The 27687-nt window shown below is 37.3% G+C and overlaps 1 protein-coding gene across 1 annotated transcript; it reads right to left on the minus strand.

The window, feature by feature from the left end:
• Positions 1 to 56: 56 nt before the first annotated feature.
• Positions 57 to 27687, minus strand: LOC115422688 (dysbindin-like). Its single transcript, XM_030139154.1, has 4 exons — positions 27254 to 27687; positions 5900 to 6049; positions 3838 to 3987; positions 57 to 1529 (listed from the first exon to the last, which is right to left on the minus strand). Exons 1-4 carry the CDS (start codon positions 27294 to 27296, stop codon positions 1246 to 1248), a joined length of 627 nt encoding a protein of 208 aa, XP_029995014.1. The 5' UTR covers positions 27297 to 27687; the 3' UTR covers positions 57 to 1245.

The following is a 27687-nucleotide window of genomic DNA, read 5'->3' on the forward strand; positions in this document are numbered from 1 at the left end:
TGTAATAAAGAAATCCAATATTCCAGTCCTGATAGAGACAGCAGGAAAACATTACAACCTTTCTCACATTTTAATTTAATTCATTAAGATGTTCAAACCAGGGAGAGACACTCTTTTTTTTTTTTTTTTTTTTTTTTTAACACCGGAAATGATTCTGAAAATAGAGTTTGAACAAGAGGTACACGTGTTGCATCGTAGTAATGTTCATCAGCCACACCCTCTCACATGCTAATTTGCCAACACACCCTAACATTTTTTAACAAATTCAGTAGTCGTGTGCTCAAGAGTATCTAAGTCGCTTATTGCATCTCGCTGAGGCGACAAGAGCAACTTAACAGCCACCTGTAACAGTCCGATTATGCAACATTATTATTGCAGGAACACTGTAATTATTAGAGTGAAGATTATGAAGAAACTAGCATGCTTTTACAAACACAGTTCCATTCATGATACTGAAAATACACCGCACATGCATACAGCGAAGGACACGTCAGAATCTGTAAAACAAATAGAACTTCTACTGGATTTTGATCACTGCCTAATTTCTCTCTTCATTTTCTGACTGGATGGTGAAACTACCCATGAGGCTTGTATAATTACACCTTTCTTTAACCTTTAATCTAATCCATAACAAACACATGTTGAGTCATACATTTCATAGGAGATCTTTGAAGTCTCTGCCAAGGATCATGTGTTGGGTGCAACCATGAGGACACCTCGACTAGAATGTAAACACTGTTGTCAGTTATGGTCAATAAAGAAACGAGAGTCCCTGTGATATGTGACTTTTTTTTTTTTTCCATATTAGCTGGTAATACCTAAAAATTCTATGCACTCCAGCCTTCTTTGGCACCTCTGCTTTTAAGACACAAAATGGGCAATAGAGGAATTTCCCTTTGGCAGTAACAAGGACAAACCTTAACTGACAATTACTTCATCTCAGTCAGAACATGTGAGTACATGAAAGTAGGCTGACTCATGTAAAGTGAATGTTGGCAGATCTGAAACAACCCGAGCAAGAAACAATTCAAACCGGTATTTGTCGACTACTAGAAAAGATTGATTAGGTCCTACATTGATTATCAATAAGCCGTAATGGGGAAATAAGCACAATATTCCATAGATACAGCAAGTTACAACCAGGTCAATCATGCTAGGATTTCCTCTAAGAAACAGGAATGCAAAAGACAGAGACGGAAAAAGGATTTGTTTTAAGCTAAGAAAATAAAATTCAGTCTTTTGCGATCAAGTTGCAAGGCATCTTTCCTCCTCTTCCTCTTCCTCTGTTTCTTCATCCCTGGTTTGGGGAACAGAGGTAAGCAGAAGAGTGTCTGCATGGACTTCCTCATCATCTGATTGGATCACAGGTGTGTCGGCCCCGCCCCCGCTGATATCAGACGAACCGGATGACGTAGAGGACATGCGTGACTTTGACATGCAGTGAACCTCATTTTGCCGTTTCAAAGGTACACGCTCCCTGTAGACAACCTCTGCATCTTCATCCTCATCGTCTTCTTCATCATCTGCCTCTGTTGAAAGTAAGAGGAAAAAAAAACATGTCTGTTCCTGTTTTGTCAGTGCTTTTTTTTTCTTTTATAGGGTGTGTCTACAGCCTGGGAACTAGATAAATCTGAAAGCTCATATTTCATTTGCTCTGGCAGTTTGCATCTACCCCCCCCCCCCCCCCCCCCCCCCCCCCCCGATTCAAACACATCTCCACCCAAATAACCCCTGGCAAGACAGACTGTTTATCTGACATATACAGTCTTTGTTCAATGTAGTTTAATATTTAATGACAGCGCATACAGATGGACATTTTCTGTAAAAGGACAAACAACAAAGAAACTGTTGTCTGTTCACATTTTTCATTCGCTCTGACAGTTTTTTATTCTTATTGGTTGCTTTTTTATTCAGTTGCACCCTGGGGCATTTTGGCCTGTGCCCATCGATAACACTTATAGAAACAGAAAACAAACTTATGACTAAGTCTCATCTGATAATTCATCTGACGTTGCTATGCTTTTGTGCCACAATTATTTGAGCTGTATACAAAACAAACACTGTTGAGCTGTGCAAGTTAACCTGCCAGTCTCAAATCTTTGCAAGAATATGCAAATAAAAGTGGCATTTGTTTTAAAATTTGCCTGAGACTGTGCAATATGCCCAAGTCTATTGGAAACTGATCTCCCTGAGACAGATTCTCTGCTATCTTGCAAGAAGTGAAATAAGTTCTTAACATGTTGGAGATGCTGTTGGCTGAGGCGCAAATAAGGGGGGGGGTAAACATAACATATTCATGGGGCCCAGCATTTGTGGGGGGCCCACAGAGCAGTGGAGGAAAATTTTGTGTAAGATTTGCTGTATAACACAGGCATAGAAGTCGGAAGTCGGATGTTGAAAGCATGTTAAGTTTTGTTTTTGTTTGTTGTCCGATAGATTGAGAAGAAAGTGAATTTATGGGTCCACAACGTTTATGCTTTCATGGGGCCTACAATTGGTAGCGGTGCCCCTGCCTGTTGGTATCATTTTAAAACAATGTGGAGATGTCTGTAATGGTGGAATCGCTCTAGTATGTCATGTATAAAAACATGTATTATCTAACGTTATATTATTACTAGTATGTGACCTGTGGGGAACCATGGGTTGTAGATGTTTTTATGCTGGGGAGAGCAGACTTTTGAAAAAAGATGTGAGTCTGTATTTTATAAGTAGTGACATAAAAATCGTTTGGTAATTTATTCTTTAAAATGTAAACGGCAATTATATAATGTACAGTATTAATACCCAGGCCTACCTGCAGAGTGAAATTGTGAGGTACACAGGAAGCCCAAGGACGGGGGTGGGAGGTGAATAGTTCGTAAACTTGGGGGGGGGGGTTGGCGGGAGTTCTCCATAAGTACCACAACATACCTTACCTATCTCTCTCTATATATACATACACTACAAACAAAAAGTTAAGGATATTTCATTTTTTTGTCTTTTTTTTTTTGTCATTTTTGCCATTTGTAAATAAAACTATGTCTGGTCATTAAAAAACGTATTTCGATTCAATTCACAAACCAAAAAGTAAAAAGCGCTGTGCAAGAATCCCAACAGAAAAAAATAGCCCAAAAAATAAAAATATCCTTAACTTTTTGTTTGTAGTTATATCAGTCTCTCTCTCTCTCTCTCTCTCTCTCTCTCTCTCTCTCTCTCTCTCTCTCTCAAATGTCACTCAGTATGCACAGGCCATATGGCTGCAGGCGCTACTGTTAATACTGACATGTTGGGACTGCGGGAGTAAATGCGTCGTTCCTGTTTTTAACTTCATTTCCCATCATGCAGCATTGTACTTTGCTTCCGGTCAACATTTCCCATCATGCAGCTGTCCCCGCCTCATTCTACACTCCAGGCTAGTCTGGGCTACTTACATGGACTAAACCTAGTAAATGCGTCGTTCCTGTTCTGAACTTCATTTCCCGTCATGCAGCGTGGTACTGCGCTTCCATAATTGTAAGGCAGTTGTATTCCAAAATGACTAATATCTCCGAAAATACTGGTCCTATCAACTTGCCAAGATGTTTAATGAGGGGATGGGACTATTCCTCAACTGTAGGAACCAAATTGGCCAGGTAAAAACTTCTCAATTTGTCAGAATCGTGCCGACACATGCACACTGATGCCCTAAGACCTTCCAGTATTATTATTATTATTATTATTATTATTATTATTATTATTATTATTGTTAATGGAAGAAAACCACAGTATGCCTGTATCTGTAAAATCTGCATAGTGATTATTCAGCCGATGTCAGAATGTGCAGTAGAGCTTTCTGTTGCTTTGAAGTTATGGATGTACCTGGTAGTGGGGATGCTAACGCTCCCTCATCTGCTCCAGAGCCTGAGTTGAGGAACACGTCGAGGGCCTCCTGGTCAGAGATGTCCATCAGGTCCATCTGCTCCAGGACATCCACATTCACCTCCATAGATGAAATGCTACCCATCGGGGCTGCGTGTACAATCAGAATATACAGATGAAAAAATTGTAGTTTCATTTAAACCAGGGGTGTCAAACATGTGGCCCATGTACCAAAACTAGCCCGCCAAAGGGTCCAATCCAGCCCACAGAATGAATTTGCCAAGTTGAAAAATTTACACTGAAGATATTAACAGTTAAAGTGTCAAACTCATTTCAGTTCATATGCTACATACAGACCAATTTCTCTATCTCAAGTGGACTGGACAAATAAAGTAATAGCACAGTAACCTATAACAACTCCAAAGTTTTCTCTTTATTTATTTTAGTGTGAAAAAAGTATAAAAAATATGAATAATCTAAACAACCATGAAAAACCGGAAGCTTCTTTAACAATATGCCTAAAATGTTTTGTCGTTGATCTACTGTGATCTGTAAGTTGTAATGCACATGTGTAAATGATAAGCCGAGGTATGATATTATATTAAAATTGCACTTTTACTTTTTCTACTAAAACAGAGAGAAAATCTGGAGTTATTATTTATAGGTTACTACGCTATTATTGTACTAGTACAGCCCACTTGACATCAAATTGGGCTGCATGTGGCCATTGTGACACCCCTGAGATTTTTTTATACATAAAATCAAAAAAACAAAAACAAGGAAAAGAAAGAAAGAAACATTTGAAAAGCAATAAACAATGATGTTTTATGAAACTTCACATATTTTGGTCTTGGAATTAGTTTAAATCTGGCACTTATTTTAGTCAAAAACACAAAAATCAGCAAGTATTTTTTCATGGTGATGTGTTAGCTTAGTTTGTTTAACCCATAAAGACCCAAACATCCACTGGCAACCAAAATTATTTACTGATATAAAAAGTTAAATAACTGCTAATCCATTAATTCTACCAATACATGTAAATAATTGATTAGTTATTCATCTTTTCATGGTCATCAGATATGACCCATTTGGACGTTCAGAGGCTCCGTAGTTACCGTGGAAACACCGTCATCTTCTACAACATTGATTCATCAGTAAAACCCATGGAGTTGGATCAATGACAGTGGATGGACACACTCCTGTTTATGTTCAGTTAATGATATCTTTTGCTGAAAAGTCACTTTTTCCTCCATTTTCTCTATTTTTGAAATAATAACATTCAACTTTAATTTGAGCTTTGATGACATCAATCATGATCTGTAAATTAACCCATAAAGACCCAAATACAAACCATCGACCAAGAGCATCTACTGATCTGAACTGTTTAATACCTGTTGATCCACTAATCCTATCAATACATGTAAATAATTGTTGTAAAATAGTTATTTATCTTTTCATGGTCATCAGATATGACCCATTTGGACGTTCAGAGGCTCTGCAGTCACCGTGGAAACACTGTCATCTTCTACAACATAGATTCACCAGTAAAACTCATGGAGTCGGATCAGTGACAGTGGATGGACACACTGGGTTTATGTTTAATCAATGATATTTTTGCTGAAAAAGTCACTTTTTCCTAAAGTTTTTGTCTGATTGGATATAAAAATCTTTGAATGTACTCTGAGCTTTTATGAACATCTGTATGATCAGTGAATTAAACATAGGAAAACACATGATTTACACTGAAAAATCTTGAAATAAAGAGAATAATATCATAGTAAATGGTGATAAATATCTTAAGAAAGGTTATATGTAGAGAAAAATCTATTTGGGAACTGCCACAAAAGTACCACTGGGTCTTTATGGGTTAAATATATGAAAATACACAATTTTAAATTAAAGATACAAAATACTATGCATAACATTAGATTAAATGGTGATAAATAGTTAAAAATAGAGAAAAAATCATTTGGGGACTGCTGCAAAAGTAGCACTGGGTCTTTATGGGTTAAATGTGATTCTACTGAAGTCAGACACCATGTAAAAATAGATAATTTCTCACGTTTCCTGCAGTCAATCTGCAGATGAGAAGAGGGCAGGTAGTTATCCACATCATGTTGATAGACTTCTTCAAAGAAACGCTGTCTGTCCTTCAGTTTCAGCTGCTGGGAAGAGTCATTGTCCAACAGCCTCTGAGAGTTGTCTGTTTCAGCTGAGAAACAAAGCAAAACACACAAACAGAACAAATAAACTCATGCACTTCCGTAATCTTTACTGAGTGAGTTATGCATGAAGCAGCCTCGACACTGTTTGCCAACCTCTTATAGGGCCTGAGTAGATAAAACCCACCATTTGTCGTTGTTGGATCTGAGCCCGCCATGACTCTGTACCACTCTGCCTGACCTCCCTGCTCCTGTAGTTCTACCTACGCATCACACGGAGCCATTTCATCACCTCCTCCGCCTCAACAGCGCTGAGTGGAGTTATGAGGCAAAGGGGGGATTATATACTGCTCAGGACCCCTGTTCTCTTCAAGGTCATGTTTCTGTGCCTGATGCAAGGTGTATACATTCACTCATCTGGAAGGTAAAGAAGGGAACGTTTATTTATATGGCATATCTCATACACTAAGGCGGTTCGGAGGGCGTTCTGTAAATAGAAGGTGCATCCAGGGCAAAATAGGAAGAAAGTGTTTAAATAATAGAAGATCAAAATACAGAAGAGTGGGAAAAAAAAGTCCCACACATAAATATTTTTGTTGGACCACCTTCAGCTCCCATTATTGCACTCATTTGCTGTGCTGTTTCAATAAGTTTACGCATTGTCACATTTATTTCCATCCATAGTTGCTTAATTTTTTCAACAAGATTATTAATGATTGTAGAATCAGACAACTGCATAAAGTCTTTTCCATCACACCCCAAACATTCTCAGTGGGGTTCAGGTGTGGACTCTCACTTGTTAACAATTTGAGCTTAATTAATCCTAGCATTGTCATCTTGGAAAATGCTTGTGCTGTCAGGGAAGAAAAAATAATTGGATGGGGAAAAAACTGAGTAATTCTGTACTGTATATTCAGGAAGTCTGACTACCTGAATATTTTCTCCTCAAAGTCAGCCAGTAATTTAACTTTTAGTAAACACAGTTAAGTCATTTCCACAACCACAGACATGACTGTTTAATAAATAAGAAGCTGCTTGCTGCACCAGTTTGGGTTAAATAACTACACTGTAAATACTATAAATAATCTATATTATAAAAGCCAAGTGGCCTCTGTGTGCGTGCGTGTGTGTCTGGGAATTCACACAAAATCTGGAAAGAGCTGACTGCTGTAGTTTGGCATACTAATGTATTTTTGGTCAAGGAACCGACTAGCGAAAACAGCAAGTTGATACGACCAATATTTTGTGTGATATTAGTAATTTTGGAATACAATAGCCTTACAATCACATTGCTATGTCCAGAACGCTTTGGTTGTGACTGCTGGACAAATGCGGTACAGCATGCACGAATACACAACAGCATAAAAACTACCACATCTAGAACCCGTGGATCCCCATGGGTCAACGCACTAGTATATGTTTATATGTATATACTAGGGCTGTCAAAATGAATGCATTAATGTGGATTGATCGATCATCATGATTAATCTGATTAAAGATTTTAACGCAATTAACCCATCTGCAGTGCAGAATGACTCCAAAAGTTTGCCAATGCGTTTTGGGCAGTTTGTCCAAGTAGAGTTAGCATCACACATGAACAAATGGGTGAATGATCTGGTAGTGTCAGGCAGCAGAACCAACCCATAAAGATGGAAGACACTAAACAGCACGTTGGCCCTTTGGATGGAAATATGAGGACGAAAAAACCAAGACGCAACAGTCATCCGACATGAAGTATTATGCACACTCTGCAGGAAGGAGTTTTCTTTTCACTGAAACACTTCCAGTTTAAAATACCACATTAACCTGAAGCATACGTTAGTCTGGGATTCTGCTAGCACTGCGGCTAACGCGTCACCCAGCTCGTGACAAACACGTTAAGTGCATATATATTCCCTTCTTTCTTGAGTCTGTTTGCTCATACAAAATGAAACGTGATTAATATAGATTAAAAATGAATGATATTTAATCGTGATTAATCGAAATTAATCCACAGCAACCCTGTGATTAATCTGATTAACAATTTTTATCGTTTGACAGCACTAATATATGATGTGCACCCCTAACATCAAGTATGACACCCATGAGGCAGACAGGAAGGAAGACCATAATGAACCAGTCGCCTTTTTTTACAGAATACTGTTTTAGGTCTGTGAGGAGAAGACTTCTTTACTTACACTTCCAAAGTTAGAAGATTTGAGGAACAAGTGGGTAAATGTATTTTTAGTACTATCCCTCAAAATTCTGTCCCAACCTTTTACTGAGGACTGCACTGACAACAGGCTGTAGTTTGATGCTGGATTCTCATGTCTGCTAAAGGACGGAGCCATTCCCACTTTAATATGAATATGATTCAGAATCCCATCCATTAAGTCAGCATGTTCTTTGATAGATATGCAGATTTGTTGCTAAACCCAGCTGTATACTGAATGCCTGCAGCTGTTCACCCTACTGTGCAAGTTCATGTTATTGTGTTCTGATGATTAGCTCTTCTAATCAGCTGTTGCTCTACAATTTACCTAAACTTATGTGGAAACACAACAATGTTTTCATTTAGTGGAATGTACATTTATGGTCACAATCCACTGCAGGCCTCTCCTAATATGATAACTACTGAAGCAGCTAGTTCAAGTTCAAACAAATAAATAAATAAATAAATAAGATTAAAATAGATAAATGTTCATGTCCTGGTGTTATGGAGGGGGGCAGTGTCAGCTGAGAAGGATAGAACTCAGATGAAATCAGTAGGTCAGTGGTTCCCAAACTTTTTTGGCTTGTGACCCCATTTTAACATCGCAAATTTCTGGCGACCCCAGACATTCAAAATGGAGATAATTTTTTTGCTAAAATTAATTATTTTTTGATCATGTAATAGTTTGCAATACTCTGTTGCAAATAAACATTAATTTTAGATTATATTTAATCTATACAATATATATTATTATGGACGGAGGCAGAAAAGCCAGGTGTAGATTACTGCACAAAGTGAGAATTTGATTTTCCTTGGTCAGGATATGTACAGGGTGGGGAAGCAAAATTTACAATATTTTGAGGCAGGGATTGAAAGAAAGTGAATGACCAATTAGTTTATTGAAAGTCATGAGAATTTATTTGCCACAAGAAAATTTACATAATAGAAAATGTTTTTATTCTATGTGTCCTTCTTTCTCAATAACTGCCTTCACACACTTCCTGAAACTTGCGCAAGTGTTCCTCAAATATTCGGGTGACAACTTCTCCCGTTCTTCTTTAATAGTATCTTCCAGACTTTCTTGTAATAGTTTTGCTCATAGTCATTCTCTTCTTTCCATTATAAACAGTCTTTATGGACACTCCAACTATTTTTGAAATCTCCTTTGGTGTGACGAGTGCATTCAGCAAATCACACACTCTTTGACGTTTGCTTTCCTGATTACTCATATGGGCAAAAGTTTCTGAAAAGGTATGGATAATAGTGTTAGGTATGATTATGACATCAATATATGTTTGGTTTCAAAACAATTGACGTAGTGTCTGCTGAGAAAAAACAACTAAATGTTCATTGTAAATTTTGCTTCCCCACCCTGTACAGTCAGTCCAGCTTGGATTTACAAGGCTGCAAATTAATACTGAACAAACAATAACTCAAACTATGAATTATGAAAGAGCTGCAGCATCTGAAACTAACCACAATGAACATTTGACAGATAAACAGTACCACAGTGCTTCAGTTTCAGACTCACAGTTTGTCATGTCTTTTATGTATCGGGATTGTCTCTGTCAACTCACCATATATTTTTTATTAGTAAGTTTTGTTTTTTTGTTTGTTTTTTTTTAATCAATAACTAGAAATTTCAGGCGACCCCATTTGAATTCCAAGCAACCCCTTGCAGGTTGAAAAACAGTGCAGTAGGAAAACCTAGGGATGGAAGCATTTTCAAATACAAATATTCCAGGTAGAAACCTCACAGGGGGTTCCATCAACAAGTATTTTCCACTCAAATTTTTCTTAAGAATCTACTTACACGGGTTCTAACAACGAAATGCTTCAGGCAAAAGATAAAAGGCACTGAATAAGAAAAGCAGCACTGCAGCATGGAACCTGCTCGAGTAGACCCTTAAAACAAAAGTGTGAATCCAAACCAGATCATCGTCTATCCTCTTTGATGTAGTTTAGATTTTGGAATCATTAATAATTTCATTAAATCTTTCCGCCTTTTGTTAGAGCCGATGCTTTGCCTTCTTTAACACTGATATGTTTGGTTGATTTTGTTGATTTGTGGTGACTTCACATTTGGAAAGAACATCTCCTTGATTCTCAGTAACAGGTTTTATGAGGGTTTTCCCATCAACAATTATCTTACACTTATTACATCTTTTTAATAAACTGAAAGTGTCTAAACTGATGTTTATGGGATGGCAAGTTCAGTCATCTCCCTTTATTATCCGCAGGCATTTGTCTCATACTTGTTACATAAAGGCTGAAACGAAAGCATACAACGCCCAACAAACACTCTGATCTTTAACTATATAATAAGTTGAAAACAAGAATAAAATAATAAACACACACGTTAACTCTTTTTGTTTAATATTTTACTCAATACTTGTCAGATTAAATAATAGTAAGGTAAATTACACTATCATATGCTATACTTTTTTCTTTCCATTATGACTTTACTTTTAGACTGCATTTTTTATGATTTTAGTCTGACCTCTGGTGGTTATGATTCGCTATACAAGTGCATGTAAAGGAGCATAAACACAGACAGCATTCAGCTCATAAACACACAACATCACTGTTAGAAATCAGACATACAGTCGCTGAAAAGATTATTAGACCACCTCTCATTTTTTTCAATTTCTTGTTCATTTTAATACCTGGTACAACTAAAGGTACATTTCTTTGGACAAATATTATGATAACAACAAAAATAGCTCATAAGAGTTTAATTTCAGAGCTGATATCTAGCTGTTTTCCATGGTTTTCTTAATAATAACCAAAATCACTCAAGTTCTTACATCATTAGCTATGGCGTTGTACTAACAAAAACAGTGCTTGTAGGCATTCCATGTTTTCTTTTCTGTCTGTTTTAGTCACATGATACACACAGGAGTTAGTACTTGATTGCAAAACCACTGTTTTTGATGACTTGATGGTTGAAGTTTTTTTTCCGCGACTGTATTATGAACCAAATACCTGCTTACATATCTGCTGAACACAAAAAGAATGTGGAATTTTCTAGAACACAGGTGTCAAACAAAGGGTCCAATCCAGCTTATGGGATGAAATTGTCAAATGCAAAAATTACACTGAAGATATTAACAATTAATGGTGTCAAAACCATTTTAATTCAGGTTCCACATACAGACACATACAGTCCGATTACAATTGCAGTTATACAGTTAGATTTCAAGTGGGTCAGACCAGTAAATATTATCATAATAACCTATAAAATAATGACAACCCCAAATTTTCTCTTTGTTTTTTCGGTGTAAAAAAAATAAAATTACATGAAAATATTTACATTACCAAACTATACTTTTACAAAAAATGTGAATAACCTGAACAAATGGAAATGTCTTAAGAAAGTAAATGCAATTTTACCAGTATTCTGCCTGTTACTAAATCTTTTGTGCGATTGTAATGCACATGCGTAAATGATAAACTGATAAACCGATAAACCGAGGCGTAATATTGTTAAAATTCCACTTGTTTTCCTTAAGACAATTCAAGGTGTTCATGTTATTCAGATTTTTAAGTAAACATTGAAGATGTAAACATTATCGTAATATAATTTTACTTTTTTCACTGTTATTGTTTTATTGGTTCGGCCCACTGGAGATCAAATTGGGCTGAATGTGACCCCTGAACAAAAATGAGTTTGACACCCCTGCTCTAGAATGTTTCCAGTAAAACCAGAATTATTCAATTTCAGCGTTTTGCAAGCCTTCAGGATGTGTTAAAATGTATTTGTATCAAACAGTCCAAACATCTGCTGGCTTGACCTCTTTACTATAAAAACTATTTAGGTCTCTTTTTTTTTTTTTTTTGGTTTGTTTTAGTTTGATTTGGATTGCTATTCTGATTCTGATCTCTACATTTTAATATTACAGTGCTACAGTAGTCTTTTTTCGCCTTTGCGAGGTGAAAATCTGCGACTAATCTCACTAAACTGACAAATGGCATATCATTTCATAGAAAAAATGCGAAGGTTATAACACACACAGCTGGTGTTTTTTTTACGCACAGTTAATGGTAAACATCTCTCAGTTATCCCCCTCCCACAGTCTGGATGTTAGCAGACTTGTATGTGTGAACAGAGAGGATGTGTAAAAGAAAGAACGGTATGTTGTAAAAGCTTGGAAATGTGTGAAAATCTAGTGGTAAAGCAATTACAATCCTACGCGGTTTATTGTCATTTGCATGAATACAAATGTCTATGTGAACTGAACATCTGTCCATAGGTTTGCCTCTTGCATTGACCTCTGCATCTGACCAGCTGTGGTTGTGTAACTGTGCCACATCTTCTTCATCACACTGTGTTTTCTCCCACTGGGCTTCACGAGCTGACACACTGACTCATGTCACCAGCGTGTGAATGGTGTCTGTGAATCTGTGTATGCTCACATAGACTGTAAAAATGTGTTTATCCGTGAACTGTATAAGCATATTAGTTCTTGTGCATACTCCAACCCCTGATCTGTGTAATGCAGAACAATTTAACGTGACTAATATATTTACATGATTACATAAGACGGTAGCTGCATTCACCTTACATGTCTTCAACCAGACCTTGTAGCACCGTTTCCTGTTTTTCTGCTATTTGAAAACAAACATGGCAGCGTGTCTTTGTCTACCGTCCTGTGTTATCAGATAGCTCAGTGTCAGGGGAGCAGACGGTCATTCTTCCATCGCTGCCATGGGATCGCTGTCATGCAATACTCTGCTCTTGTTTTGGGCTATTTCAACCCAGAGATTTTTGGATTTGTCTTTTTGTTTGTGTGCGTTTGTCAGCTGATAAAAATGTGGGCTTTTGCTTCCAAAAAAGCACAACAAAACAAAACTTAGCAACAGCTGGTACAAATTTCGTTATGTAATTGATTATTTTTCCAATCCAGTTCTCCTTCTAGCTATTTCACCTGAAAGAGTTTTGGATTTGTGTTTTTGTTTAGAATAGAATAGAATAGAATAGAATAGAATAGAATAGAATAGAATAGACCAACACAGAATAGAATAGAATAGAATAGAATAGAATAGAATAGAATAGAATAGAATAGAATAGACCAACACAGAATAGAATAGAATAGAATAGAATAGACCAACACAAAATAGAATAGAATAGAATAGAACAGAATAGACCAACACAGAATAGAATAGAACACAAAATAGAATAGAATAGAATAGAATAGAATAGAACAGAATAGACCAACACAGAATAGAATAGAATAGAACACAAAATAGAATAGAATAGAATAGAATAGAGTAGACCAACACAGAATAGAATAGAATAGACCAACACAGAATAGAATTGAATTGAATTGAATAGAATAGAATAGAGTAGAATAGAATAGAATAGACCAACACAGAATAGAATAGAATAGAATAGAACAGAATAGAATAGACCAACACAGAATAGAACAGAATAGAATAAAATAGAAAAGAATAGAATAGACCAACACAGAATAGAATAGAATAGAATAGAATAGACCAACACAGAATAGAATAGAACATAGTAGCATAGAACAGACCAAAACAAAACAGAACAGAACAGAACAGAATAGAATAGAATAGAACAGAACAGAACAGAATAGAATAGAATAGAATAGAAACTGTTTTATTCCAAGTAAAAACAGAATTTGTCTTTTAAAATAGCTTAATGGGATGAAACACAATTAAAATCCACACTCAGGCATTTGACAGCATTCTTAAAACACATTCAGAAACACACCACAACAGATAAAAACAAATAAAAGTACATTGCAGTCTATTTTGTGTTATTTAAGACAGTCAGTGAAGAAGGAATAAAAGATTTCTTAGAAATGTTTTTCCATGCCAGTGGGGGTTCTATAACGTCTGTCTGATGGTAACAGCATAATGGAGTGGTGCAGGGGGTGGGGGTGGGGTCCTCAGTGGGTGGCTTTCTTCATCACTGAGCGCCTGTACATTTCACACAGAGAAGGTTGGGTTATTTCAGTCATTTTACTGGCTTGATTTAGTATTCGGGAGGCGATGGTGAGGAGGTTGAATGAGGATGAAATATTATAGGCAATGGGTGATCTGTAAACAAGAGTTAAAATGTCTTTACTGTATGCTGTCCTTGTTTGCTCTTCTCACTTGTGCATAAAGTTGCAATAATATTTTTACCTCTTCTTATGAAATGATTGGGACAATATGAATTATTCTTGTTCAGATAAAGTATAACTGACACTCATCAGGTCCTTGTATCAGGTCAAAGATCATTATTGATGTGTATAAACAGAGAAATAAGAAGAGGAAAGTGCAGGAAAACAAAATTATTCAAGCTTTATAGGCAACAGTGTGCTATTTCTATCATTTCTATCATTATTATCATTAGTTATTATTATTATCTCTTATTACTTATTAGTATTTCTGATGTGCAATGTGCTGTTTACTCCTGTTTTATGATTATTGTTGTTATTATTATTCTCTCATATCTATTTGCTATTACTGTTCTATACATCCAGTGTTGCTGGAACTTTAATTTACCTAAGGGACCCTGTCAAATGATCAATAATCTTCTATCTAATCTAATCTAATCTAATCTAATCTAATCTAATCCACAAAAAGCAGTACTTGGTTTAAATTTCAACTATGTCATTAATTTTGTTTCTAGTCCTTTTCTTGTTTAAGGTAATTCAACTGACAACTTTTTGTATTTTGATGTTTGTGATCTTCTCACTCAGTCAAAAAGATCTGGTTGTAAAAGGAGTAATAATCACAACATTAGCAACTTCGACATCAACATTTGATTACATCATTAAAATATAGATTCAGTTTAATCCATAAAGACCTAATGCTACATTTGTTGCAGTTCCCAAATTAATTTTTCTTTATATTTAACCATTTTTTCAAGTGATTTATCACCATTTAGGATAATATAATCTTCTGTGTTAACAGATGATGGTGTTTCCATGTTTAGTACAGAGCCTCTGAACATCAAAATGGGTCATATCTGATGACCATGAAAAGATAATGAACTGTATTTTACACCAATTATTTACATGGATTGATACGATTATTGGATCAACAGGTATTAAACAGTTTAGATCAACCCAGATTTCCCTTGTTTTATGTTGGAAAGTTTTTTTTTTTTTTTTTTTTTGTAGATCAGTTGATAATTTTGATCACTGGTGGATGTTTGGGTCTTTATGGATTGAGCTTTACAGGATTGGGTCAAATTCCCCAGATATACTGTATATTTAAACCATACCAGTGTTCGTTAACTATGTCACTTGTTCCGCTCAGTTTCCCCAGCATCTTCTCATATGAAGCCGTTTCTGTCATTTGAATGTTCCACATATTCAATGTGGGAGTGTGAGATTCCTTCCAACACTTCAAAATCATTCTGGCACATGTCATCATGCTGGTTTTAATAATTCTAAATAAAAATGTATCTAAATGTGTCACTTCTGTTCTGTCCCCCAGTAGACATAGTCTTGGAGACCTGGGTAGTTCAGATTTCAACCATCTACTCATCTAGTTCAGGACATCCCTCCATAGGGGGGAGGCCATGGGACACTCCCACAGAGCATGAATATATGGGCCACGTTCTTTCTTACATTTACAACATAAATCACTTTCTATTAAGTCTTGTTGGAGTGTAATAATATCATTTTTTGCTGTTTTGATTTAATAACCTTTGAATTAACTCAAATATGGGAAATTCCGCATAGGAAAATACATGATTTACAGTGGAAAATGCAAAATATACAGGATAATATCATAATAATTGGTAATAAATCACTTAAAAAGTGTTAAGTAGAGAGAAAAATTCATCTGGGAAGTGCCACATGTATTGTATAAACTGTCTTGGTTAGTTCTATTGAAGATTTTAGCCCAATAGTATTTACTTGTACTTTTTTCTATGTCTGGTTTGCAATTGCACAATTAGCTTATTTATCTATTCATGTATTTGCTCCGTTTTTTCTTCTTCTTCTTTCTCTTCTTCTCATTCTGTCTTTTATATCTTATTCTTGCTCGAGGAAAGTTAGTGTATTTTTGGAGTGTATTGTATGTATTGATTGTATTTTATATATGTCGAGACCCAAAACGGAATCTGGCCCGATTCAGAATCGGGCCGGCCCAGAATGGAATTCTATTCTAGGCCGGCCTAGAATGGAATCCTGCTGCTATAATGTTATTTTTATACCATGTTTAATGCAAATGATCTAAATTATTACAAAAATCAATACCTGGAATTTGCAAATATGTGAAAAAAAATGAAACAAACAACATTTTAATTGTAAACTATAATACACTTTATTTACAAATAGAACCTAGTGGTACTCCCCACCAATATATGGTACAGTGAAATCGACTGAAATTGACAATAGTTACTCAAGGTATGTAAGACTGAAAATGTAAAATTATGACAAATTATGGAATTATGGATCATTTGCATTAAACATGGTATAAAGATAACATTATAGCAGCAGGATTCCATTCTAGGCCGGCCTAGAATAGAATTCCATTCTGGGCCGGCCCGATTCTGAATCGGGCCAGATTCTGTTTTGGGCTTCGACATATATATGGATGAAGCCGTTCAATCTGAGCAGACTTTTCTATATCTGTCATGTTTACCGGTTTTCTTCCAGTATATTATGACTTTGTAATCTAAGTGAGGTTTGTTGTGTTAGTCGTTTGTCCAGGACAACAGGTGGAAATTAGCTTCTCTGCTAAATCTGGTGCATGTACCTTGTTCTTTGTAACTAAAGCCAATACACACTGTCCTGTACCTAAATAAATAAATGCAAATCGGCTAAAATTTACTTAGGAGGTCAAATGAGTGGCCATTTTTGTTAAAAAAAAAGTTGTAAGAAATGCATAGAACTGTGTTGAAATAATGCTAATGCATTTGTGCACAGACTACTGATATTATTTGACAGTGGAACCTATATTTTCAGAAATATTGGATTTTGAATAGCACATGTATGTGAAAATTTTTGCTGGTGGACGGACGTGACATTACCCATGATGCTCTGGTCAGTACCAGTACTTTATTACTAATAATAATTATATACTTACAATTGCTAATTATCCTCTTATTCATAAATGTTAGTATTGTGGATCTAAAACAATAACAGCTGACACAAAAACACAAAATGTGGCAGTGGATGGATGTGACATGGTTGTTCTGGATCCCATCATACTGATGCTCGGCAGCCATGTCACCGTTTCCACAAATGATCCCTGTGCAAAAACTAGTATCAGAATTATTTATTGTGTAGTTTATCATCATACTAAAGAGTAAATAACAATATAGAAGTGTTATTTCTTTATAAAAATGCTTATTATTAGAAAACTGTTGATTTAAAAAGTGACATGTGACATTCTTAATGTATGTATTGGTGTAACATAAGCAGGATGGATCAGCACCATACTCCATATTGCAACCTGTAAAAATAAAACGTGATATATAGTATATAATCTTGTAAGAAAAATTGGGGAATCTAAAAGAATAGAATATTTGTTTTTCAGGTAAATTCAGTTAAAATATAACTTGGCCATTTGTGACATGAAAATATAGCATTAATTGTGATGAAATTGGACATTTTTGACCTGAAAACCTAGTTCATATGACCATCAACATGTTGCAACAGAACTGAAATCCTGTAAATTTGCATAACTTGCATTTACCAACACAAAGTTCATTTGGGGATTCACTTATATTGGTTTCTTATGCACAAAGACATAAATAAGACCTCTAAGCAAATTTTAGCCGAAATACAAAAGTTGGTTCGGACATGTTTCAGAGGAGGGATAGTGAATACAATGGTAGAAGGATGACAAAGAGGAAGACCAAAGAGGGGATTTATAGATGTGGTGAAGGAGGATATGCAGGTCGAATATGCAGGAGACAGGGTCAGACAGAAGCAGATGATTTGCGGTGGTGACCTCTACAGGGAGCAGCTCACAGTAATAACAGTAATAGTAGTAGAGGCTGGTTCAAGCGACGTGTTTCATTTCCGCCTGCCACCGTCCATGATTTTTTTTCCCCCTTCTTTCTTCATCTACAGTGGAAATCCTGTGCCAAATTCAGCACTTAGGTGTTAAAGCAGTGACAGTGATGATAATGAAACCCCACAGCTTACGTAAACTTCAGATTTGTCCATCGGCTTAATGTGTCTCTCTCTTTGTCTCTCTCTCTCTCAGTCTCATTCTCTAAAAATCAAATTTTACTACTGAAGTTGCGATCGCCAGTGGACACGGTCCGCCCACGCATGAACTCAGCTGCATGTCTCCATCTGTCTGCTGATACGTGGGAGGAAAACATGTATGTAAAAGCCTGATTCATCGTGATCACCTCTTGAGTTTTCTTCCATCCTACTGTGCAAGACGTGTGGGAGGTCTCCATGCAAATTTAGCTGAAGTTACATTTCTACCATGCCCTGCGTGAGACTCAAATGGTGCTCACAGGGGGAATCCCTCACTCTCGACAAGGGTTATTAACCACCTTATGTAGCTGTTTGGTTCATCAACTGAAGTATTTTTCCATTTCAGCCTGGAGAGAAAGGTTTGCTCTTTATATTAATAATAATTTAAACCTCTTAGAGGCACTGTGGAGAGGAAAAAACTTAGAAAAAGAGCAATCATTACATAACAACCAGCATTAAGTATGACTACTGACTGCCAGGAAATGGATGACTTTGATGTTGAAGAAAACTATGCACGGGTCAGTAATCTTCAGTCACAGAGGTCAATGTCATTCACTGTGTCTTATGTGAGCAGTCCTGGTGACAGTACTTCCTATGTTGTGTCTCTACGCTTATGTAGGCAACAAAATGCAGGTCACACGGAAAAGATTCGCGAAGGTAGGTTAAGAAACAGAGGACAGCTGTGATGGGCGACTGTTGCTTTGTTAGGGTGCATTAGCCTCGGGATACTTTAAGGAATCGCTTGTAATACAGGACAGGCTTAAGAGAAGAGAAATGAGAGCAGCTAGGCTTTGAAGCTGCCAGTTCAACACTGATAAGCTGTATGTCTACGAGTGCTGACAGTGCACAGAAACACATCACGTCTCTGTTACAACCACTGCTGGATGGTAAAGCAAGATTATTTGTCAAGGAAAGCCAGAATTAATAATTCAGTATGATTGCGTTGTACATCTCAAATTCATTTTCCTGATAGTAAACTGTGTTGCAGGTTTGGAGCCTCAACAACGCTAGATCATATTGTGGCATCTTTGCCGCATTGCATTGTAGGTATTGGATATTATGCTCTATTATGTTCTGTGTTATGTGCAGGGGTTGAGCGGGGTTATTGCGTTTGTATGACTTTAGGTTAATGCGTGTGTATATCTGCCTCTTTATTTTTATTTTTCCATAATGCACACCATATGTGTAGCTGTAGGTCGAACAATCCGTTACCTGTTCATCTGCAGTTGTAACTGGTCATAAACTTGAATGATAAACACATCACTTAACTAGAAAAGCACTCAGAGAACGCAGATCTCCGCTGTTCCTTGTGCCACTATCAACATTTCCTGAAAATTTCATCAAAATCCTTCCATAACTTTTTGAGTTATCTTGCTAACAGACAAACCAACAAAAAATCTGCCCCCCCCCCCGATCACCGCCAAAATTAAATCATTTGTTCCTTGTGCCAGTATCAATATTTGCTGAAAATTTCATCAAAATCCTTCCATAACTTTTTGAGTTATCTTGCTAACAGACAAACCAAAAAAAAATCTGCCCCCCCCCCCCCCGATCACCGCCAAAATTGAAACATTTGTTCCTTGTGCCGGTATCAACATTTCCTAAAAATTTCATCAAAATCCATCCATAACTTTTTGAGTTACCTTGCTAAAAGTTAGCGAAGATTAGCGAATTGATGCTGCGCAGCGCTCGTGAACCCTCAGAAACAAGCATTGCGTGTTCTGTTACTCTGGAGGCGTAGCTTTCGGAGGGAGTCTGAAGAAAGGGGTTTGGACTTTAGAATTGTGTATTTTCAAAATGTAGCTTGCTCGAACCATTTTTCCAGGATCTCCTACCCTACCTTTAACACTTTGTAATGTTGCTGTCTCTTTCCACAACACCCAACGATGTTCAGAGACTGAAAACAACAAGTGATGAAGTGTTTCAAGTGAAATTTGGTCACATTCCTACTGTAAAGAAGTCTTGAGCTGTGCAGCAGAACTGTGTCATTGCATTTTGTGTTTCAGGATACTCCATACATTCTTATTTAGTAGGTCTGTATGAGGCCAGTCCAGCAACAGCATCCCCTTCTTCATCAGCCAGTGTGCAGAATGTGTTTTGGCATTGTCTTGTTGAAATATGCATAGGCATCCTTGGAAAAGTTGTCATGTTGAAGGCAGCAGGTGTTGCTCTAAAATGTTCAAGTGCACTACTTTTAAACATTAGTGATGCATCAGCGATGTGCAAATGACCTTTTCCAAGGATACTTACACCACCTCAGAGCCCATCAGACCCTGCACTTTCCAAAAAGACTTGGAATACTGATTAGTCTGAGCATAATTCACATTTTTGCTGAGTGATGGTTCATCCCAGATGCCACCGATCTAAAAGAAGTCAACAACACTTCTGGATGCAATGTAAATCTTCCTTTTGATTAGGGATGGGAATCGTTAACAACATAACGATTCTGATTCCATTATCGATTTTGCTTATTGACCTGATTCCTTATCAATTCTCTTATTCGATTCCCATTGGGTGAGGGAATAAAAGAGTACAAACGGGTGTGTTTGCATTAACTGTCTTTTATATTTCCATCTCTGCACAGAAAATATACCATATACAGCATGTACAAATAATAATAACAGATGACGCCAGGCCCGGTTTGGGGGAGTGGGGGGCAGGATTGGCAGCATGCAGTGAAAGTGAAACTAGAGATGCTTTACTAATTCCTATATTGCTGCATTTCTACTACGTGGAACCGGTTCGACTCGACTCAGCTTGCCTCCCGTTGTTGTGCACCTCATTTCCTTTCCCCTACCTTCGGAAACTTGTATTTGGGTATGACGTTTGTTGCCCACACCGGAACCGGAACTGGGCCTGGCGTTCACTCTGCTGCTACATTCAAATGTTTGAGCAGATTGGAGGGATTCCACCCTTTTGAAGAAATGGAAGCTTAGCAAGTGTTCCAAGTAAGTGGACCTGGTGTCGTCTTTTTAGACAGTTTCTGCCTCAACACCATGTTGGCTACGTTCTGACCAAAACAATGAAGCGTATGCGTGACGTCATCGTGCATACACAACGATGGCAGAATCGATAAGCAGAATCGTTAAGCAGAATTGTTAAGCAGGCAGGCAAACAATTCCAAGGAATCGAGCTACTGGGAGCCGGTTCTCCAAAAGAACCGGTTCTCGATTCCCATCCCTACTTTTGGTACAGACTGAACTAGCAAATCTTAATCTTACTCCCTTGTAAATACATTACATTGATGTATTTCTTGCATCATTAAATTCTATTCTTTAAAAATCCTTTCCCATCTTTCTTTGACGGACTTTGTTTTTTAACTCAATCCCTACAATATAAACGGCTCGTAAAAAGAAGTGTGTCTTTGTAAAATCTTGCCATTTTCAGGGTGCAGTTGGAGCTTGGAGGTTCATGTCCTTTGACTTTCAGACTGATAACAGAAGGAAGTAGAAGGACAATCCTACCACTGTGCAACAAAAATATTCCCTGTACTTCCAGCAGATCAGACTACCCATGGGGCATAGAGGGTTGTCATGCACAGTCTGCTCTCATTCCAATTTGAGAAGAAGAGGAAGCATCACTGCTCAGAGGTGTATTCCAACATCTTGATAGTTTTGTGGAAGGACAGGTTGTTAGTTAAATAACACAGTTAACAGTTAAAGGAGCCACATGTAGATAAAAAAAAGACCTATAGAAGAATAAAAGAGATGTATTGTGTTGCAGGGATGTGAACTGAATTTATTCACAGCCATGGGCCAGTGTGTCACTGTGGACATGCATGTCAGTAGAGGGAGTAATGAGTCACTCTGCCAGTCTCCTACTGCACTGAAAACTAAAGCCAAGATCAAATTGAAGATGAGAACTGTCAACAAACACCTTCAGAGTAAAAAAAAAGTGACTGGATCATAAAAAAGAAGAAAATCTGTTGTTTTCACCACTGGTTGCAGCTCTGAAGTTAAAGAATGAAGTCTGACCCTGAAATCACAGCATTTCTTTTCCACTCATAAGTCTGATTATCAAGCTTTTGAAGGTTTATAGGTACTAAGAGTAAAGCTGTGTCATGTTTGCTAAGGCTGTCATTTGATGATACATGGTTCAGACTAAACTGAAGTGGCTTTTCCAATGGACATCTGTGCAAAACTTCACCGATATTTACTTAATGTTGAAAAAACAGAAGTGCGAAATGTCAGTTTTTCCATTAAATCACAAATGCGATGATTTGTTAATTTGTTATTGCGAGATGACATGAGAAGTGATTCCAAAAACAAGGAGAGGAACATAAATATCACTTTGATTTACAGATATGTTCATTATTATTTTTATATATTACCCCTCTATCCCGTACTAAATTAAAAAATGACTCGGTTTCCTGGTGTGTCCACACATACTGCGCCATGTTTCTTTTAAAACTCTTCTTCTTCGCTTGTTGTAACATCTGTCAACGTCCATTTTTTTTTAGTTCACGTGACTCTAGTTGCTGAAAAAGGTCTTTCCATTGCAGTTTTGTGTAATATACCAATTTTGCTGCGCCCAAAAAACCACCTCTTGCCAGCACAAAAACTTTTTTATTGAAAAATTAGAGTTTTGGCGAAATTGTTGCTTTACCATTAGGCATATTTTTATGCACAACATATATTCTATGTAATGTGAGGGTCAATAGAAAAGCAACTAGTGACAGCTCTGACCTTGTAAGTGCAGCAGCTAACAACAAAAGCCATGAAAAACAGGGGCTTTAGTGTGGCTGTTTTTCCGTCTAAAAACAGAGCTATGCCAACAGAGCTATAATGTAAACTATCAGCTGATGCAAAATATCAAGATTATACAACAACAGTGTTATTTTGACCAACTTAGTTATTGTTTAAGGCAAAAAACTTAATGACAATATTGTAAATTTGTCTGTAAACAATGAGTTTCCCATTCAGCTCAGTGAGTGATACACATGGTGGAAACACAGCTCTTCACTGGCATTTTTTTTTTTCTTTGTAGCTATGTTCTGGAGGATGACTTCCTCCTGCTGCTGATAGTTTAGAATATCAATACTACATATAACCCCAGCAAATGTAATGATTGCTGAAACTCTTGCCAAGCAATCATTAGCATCACTCGCTCCCAAAAAGAAGCTCTGTTAGATGGAAGTGATAGAAATAGCCTCAAAATGAGTTACTTTCCTCTACTGGAGACAGCTCTAAAGTCATGGAATGGAGTTTGATGCTGAACATTTCGTCTAGACAGAATAATCAATTGTAGTGATAGCTGATAAATATGACTAATAGTAGAATATGTAGTAAGAGCTAATATGGATATTAAGTTAGCTAAGTCTTACACAAATTCCCCTAATGAAATTGTAAATCAATAAGGATCTAATCTTTTGTGGACTGAAGCTTACGGGTTAAACCTTTACCTCTTCATTAAGTAATCCTCTTTGAGTATCCACATTGCGTGACAGACAGTTTATAGATGTATTTTAATCAGTGCGTAACATCAGTCTGATCTGCTCTGCATAAACTGCAAAGCTTTGGTCTTCATTCAATGCATTATCCATATCAAACCCTGCCAGCATGTTGTTGTTTTTGGTCAAATGGAGAGACACTCTGTTCATATTAACTCATAAAGACCCAAACATCCACCACCGACCAAAATCATCTACTGATCATCTACTAATCCTATCAATACTTGTAAATAATTGGTGTAAAATGCAGTTTTTCATCTTTTCATGGTCAGATATGACCCATTTGGATGTTCAGAGTGAAGATGGAAATACTGTCATCTACTACAACATTGGTTCACCAGTAAAGCCCATAGAGTTTGATAGATGACAGTGGATGAAGAAGCTTGTTTTATGTTCAGTTAACGATATATTTTACTGAAAAGCCACTTTTTCTTCAGTTTTCTCTGTTTTTGATACAATAACGATCAACTTTAATATGAGCTTTTATGAACATCTATATGATCAGGACATTAAATATTGGAAAATACCTGATTTTCACTGGAAAAATGTAAAATACAGAGAATTATTTTGTAGTAAATGGTGTTAAATCGCGTAGGAAATGTTTAATATAGTAGCACTGGGTCTTTAGGGGTTAATGCCATTTTGCACAAAAAATACAGTCTTGACATCATTGTTAGAAAAAGTTAATATTAGTGCTGCTAACTGAGGTGCAAATCACATGTGATTTCTAACAGGATGTATGCTCCTTTCACAGAAAGCCCAGCTAATTCTCCAACTCTAATTACCTAAGGCTTTCCATTCAGCCTGATAGAGCATTACATAACAGCAGCACAATCCTTCATCAGTAGACTACAACACTGGCCTCTGATAAGGCACGGAAAGAAAGAAAGAAAGAAAGAAAGAAAGAAAGAAAAAGAAGAAAGAAAGAAAGAAAGAAAGAAAGAAAGAAAGAAAGAAAGAAAGAAAGAAAGAAAGAAAGAAAGAAAAAGAAAATGTCATGTTATGCAACCTGAGCCAACTGTGCATTATGTCTTGTATAAAGTAACTGTAGTGTCAGTGATTTGAGGCAAAGGCTTTACACAGTTTGCTTGCCTCAGCTAAGCCTCACACAGAAAAACACCAGAGTAGAGTGACACCGTGCATTTTTGGGGCTTTGTAGTGTGTCAAGGCATGCACCGAGGAGCCAACATCACAGCTCATTTTTCACAACAATGTCAATGCATGGACAGATTTTGATTCGCATTTATTTTTGTTGAGAAGATATGCAGCTCTTTATGTTCATGAGTGTAACACAGCACACAGAATAGGAGAATGTATGTTTCAGAAGAGAGGCCAGAGGTGAACGCAAAGCTGAATCACATGCTTATTTCATTCTTTCGATTATTCTTACAGGGTCTGATCCTTCCGTCTCTTCCACTGCTGGATTCTTTATTATCTGCTTGTTTTATATGTTGTCTGTCTTACACTGTAAATTCCACCTCAGTCTATAATTTGCGTTTATTTCTTCTTATTTCTTCTCCTCATCAGTACCTTTTCTGTAATGAAAACTACAACTGAATGCATGCGTCAGTTCCCCCCCCACCCCCCCCCCACCCCCCTCTGTGTCATATTAATGGTGCAGTCATACATCAACAGTCCTGGGAACTGCACTTGAAGCAGGGAACAAATGTCCCTATTGAACCAAAGAGTCACATGGTGGACTGTTCAATCCCCTTGTGGCAAGTGGAATGAAATCCCATGATCATCTTTCTGTTTTCAGAGAACAGAGAAGCTGGGTGTTTGTGCGTGAGAGAGGAAAAAGAGCTTGTAAGGCAGTTGCATTGCATGGCCAGTCACATTTGACAGCCCATCTATCTCGTACTCTGCCCCTCCTATCCTGCAGCTTCTAATTCCCCCCGGGGACCAACGATGGTGTCACCCTCTCAGCAGTATACAGCCACATCATTTTTAAGTATTAGTGCTATTATTTACAGAGCCGATCAACCGCCGCTCTCCTCCTCTGGCCTCGCAGCCACAGCAGTCCATCAAGCATAAATCATTTATGAGTAAGATCACTGCACCATAATAGTCACCTCCCCCGCTGTGGTTCCCTACTCTTCGACCGCACGCACACATATCCATAAACACACCATCGTATACAGAGTAAAGTAGCGGTCAGTTGTGATGCCTCAGTACTGTTAGCACCAAAGCAATCATCATAGAAAAGGCTTTTTTGAGCTATTAAAACTCATCAACCACTCTTGTCAGTCTGTTTCATGACTTGACTCACATCTTCAGGCCCCTTCAAACCCAAAGCTGTGATCATATCTTCAATCTTGTGTGTCCAACCCCTTCCATAAGCGTCTGATCAGATTTTGTATTCCCAGGCCATTCCCCAAGCCATTAAGGCTCTTCACTCAGGGCTAAATGCATAGATGACCTCAAACCTCGCTCTCTATTCAGGTCAATGAAAACAGAGCTGTTAACATTACGTACTGCAAGTCCACACATACAAACCTGCTCCACAAAGCAGCACCTATAGATTGTCCTCATGAAACGCTTAATTTCAACAAAAAAGAACATGTGTCGTCATTGGAAAGAAAAGGCAGTACTTTGTATAAGCAGGTAGCAGTTAGCATGTCTTCCATGTTTCTATGTAAAAACCTTTCTTTCGCTTAGTCAGACTCTAAGAAGTAGTGCTTATCCCTTCAATGTGATTAAACCTTATCTAGATCCACTGTGTTGTACCAGCATCAAGGCTGTCGGGCTAATTCAGTAAAAAAAAAAAAAAAAAAAAAAGCAGATGGCCTGTGGCTTCCATTACTTTGGATCATAAAATATATCCAGTAGTTGCTAATGAGGATGGTTCAACACAGGATAAAAACCTAGAAGGTCAGACTGAATGTGTGGGTTTTATTTTATTTTATTTTATTTTTTTCACTGAGTAATACTTTAATGAGGCCTTGGGGGCAGTGGTTCACAGAAATGTAGTCAGGACAAAATTATGTAACCGCTATGGATTACATAGTCTGTGCACTTCATGTAAAATAATGTACTGATATGAGGTTAAACAAAGTGATAATTGAGTTATATCAAAATTACATATCGTTGAGTTAGTGTTACTTTGTTTAGGCGTAAATATGTGATTCATCCATTCATGATTTAGTCAGTTTATTTACTATGGGAGAGAAAACTACCAGGATTTTTTTTTTTGGGGGGGGGTGGGGGCAATTAAGATGGATTTGAAGAGGCTTTATGTAAGAAAACACAAAATCTTAACTCCAGTAAAGAGATAAATTAATCATTTCAGTTCATAAATAGCACAGTAAAATGAAAAAAAGTTCAATATATATATATATATACAGTAGTGCAGGTCACAGTCTGTGTGTAGTTTACTGACATCGCTCCAGCTTCACATTTCTGTTTATTCATGCACTCCTTGGTTACTCACATGCCAGACGTTTGTTGTGGTTGGATGACCCAGTAGACGACATGATCCTGCTGATGTGGGTCTGCTTCAGGAGAGTGTTTGCCTTTGGATTTGGATCTGATTCGTCCTCTCCTGTCGAGGCTCCAGGACAGGATGCTGGTAGTTGTAGAGACTGGTCATCTCATTTAGTCAATGCATGTCTTGACTTTAGCATCAGGACCATCACAGATACATACAGTACTATATTTACATCTCTATACCTCTTGCTTGTTTTTTCCCTCTTCTTGTTTTTTTGCTGTCTCCCTGCTCCCCTTTTTCTGCACCTCTTTGTTGTTCTTTCTAGGTTTTCTTCACGCTGCTTCACACTCTCATCTCGGCTGCCTCTCGTTTACAAACACACGCTCTTTTGCTCTCTGTCAGACAGGCTCAGCAGGGTTGTAGGGGGCTGTGCAGCT

Source organism: Sphaeramia orbicularis, chromosome 7 (assembly GCF_902148855.1).
Source record: "Sphaeramia orbicularis chromosome 7, fSphaOr1.1, whole genome shotgun sequence".
Lineage (NCBI taxonomy): Eukaryota > Metazoa > Chordata > Actinopteri > Kurtiformes > Apogonidae > Sphaeramia > Sphaeramia orbicularis.

Excerpts from the sequence above, each read along its gene's own strand:
- LOC115422688 (XM_030139154.1), bottom strand. The coding sequence starts at position 27,296 with ATGTCGTCTACTGGGTCATCCAACCACAACAAACGTCTGGCAT. Across the intron at positions 6,050-27,253 it reads CCACAACAAACGTCTGGCAT|CTGAAACAGACAACTCTCAG; the intron begins GTGAGTAACCAA and ends TTTGTTTCTCAG. Across the intron at positions 1,530-3,837 it reads GTTAGCATCCCCACTACCAG|AGGCAGATGATGAAGAAGAC; the intron begins GTACATCCATAA and ends TACTTTCAACAG.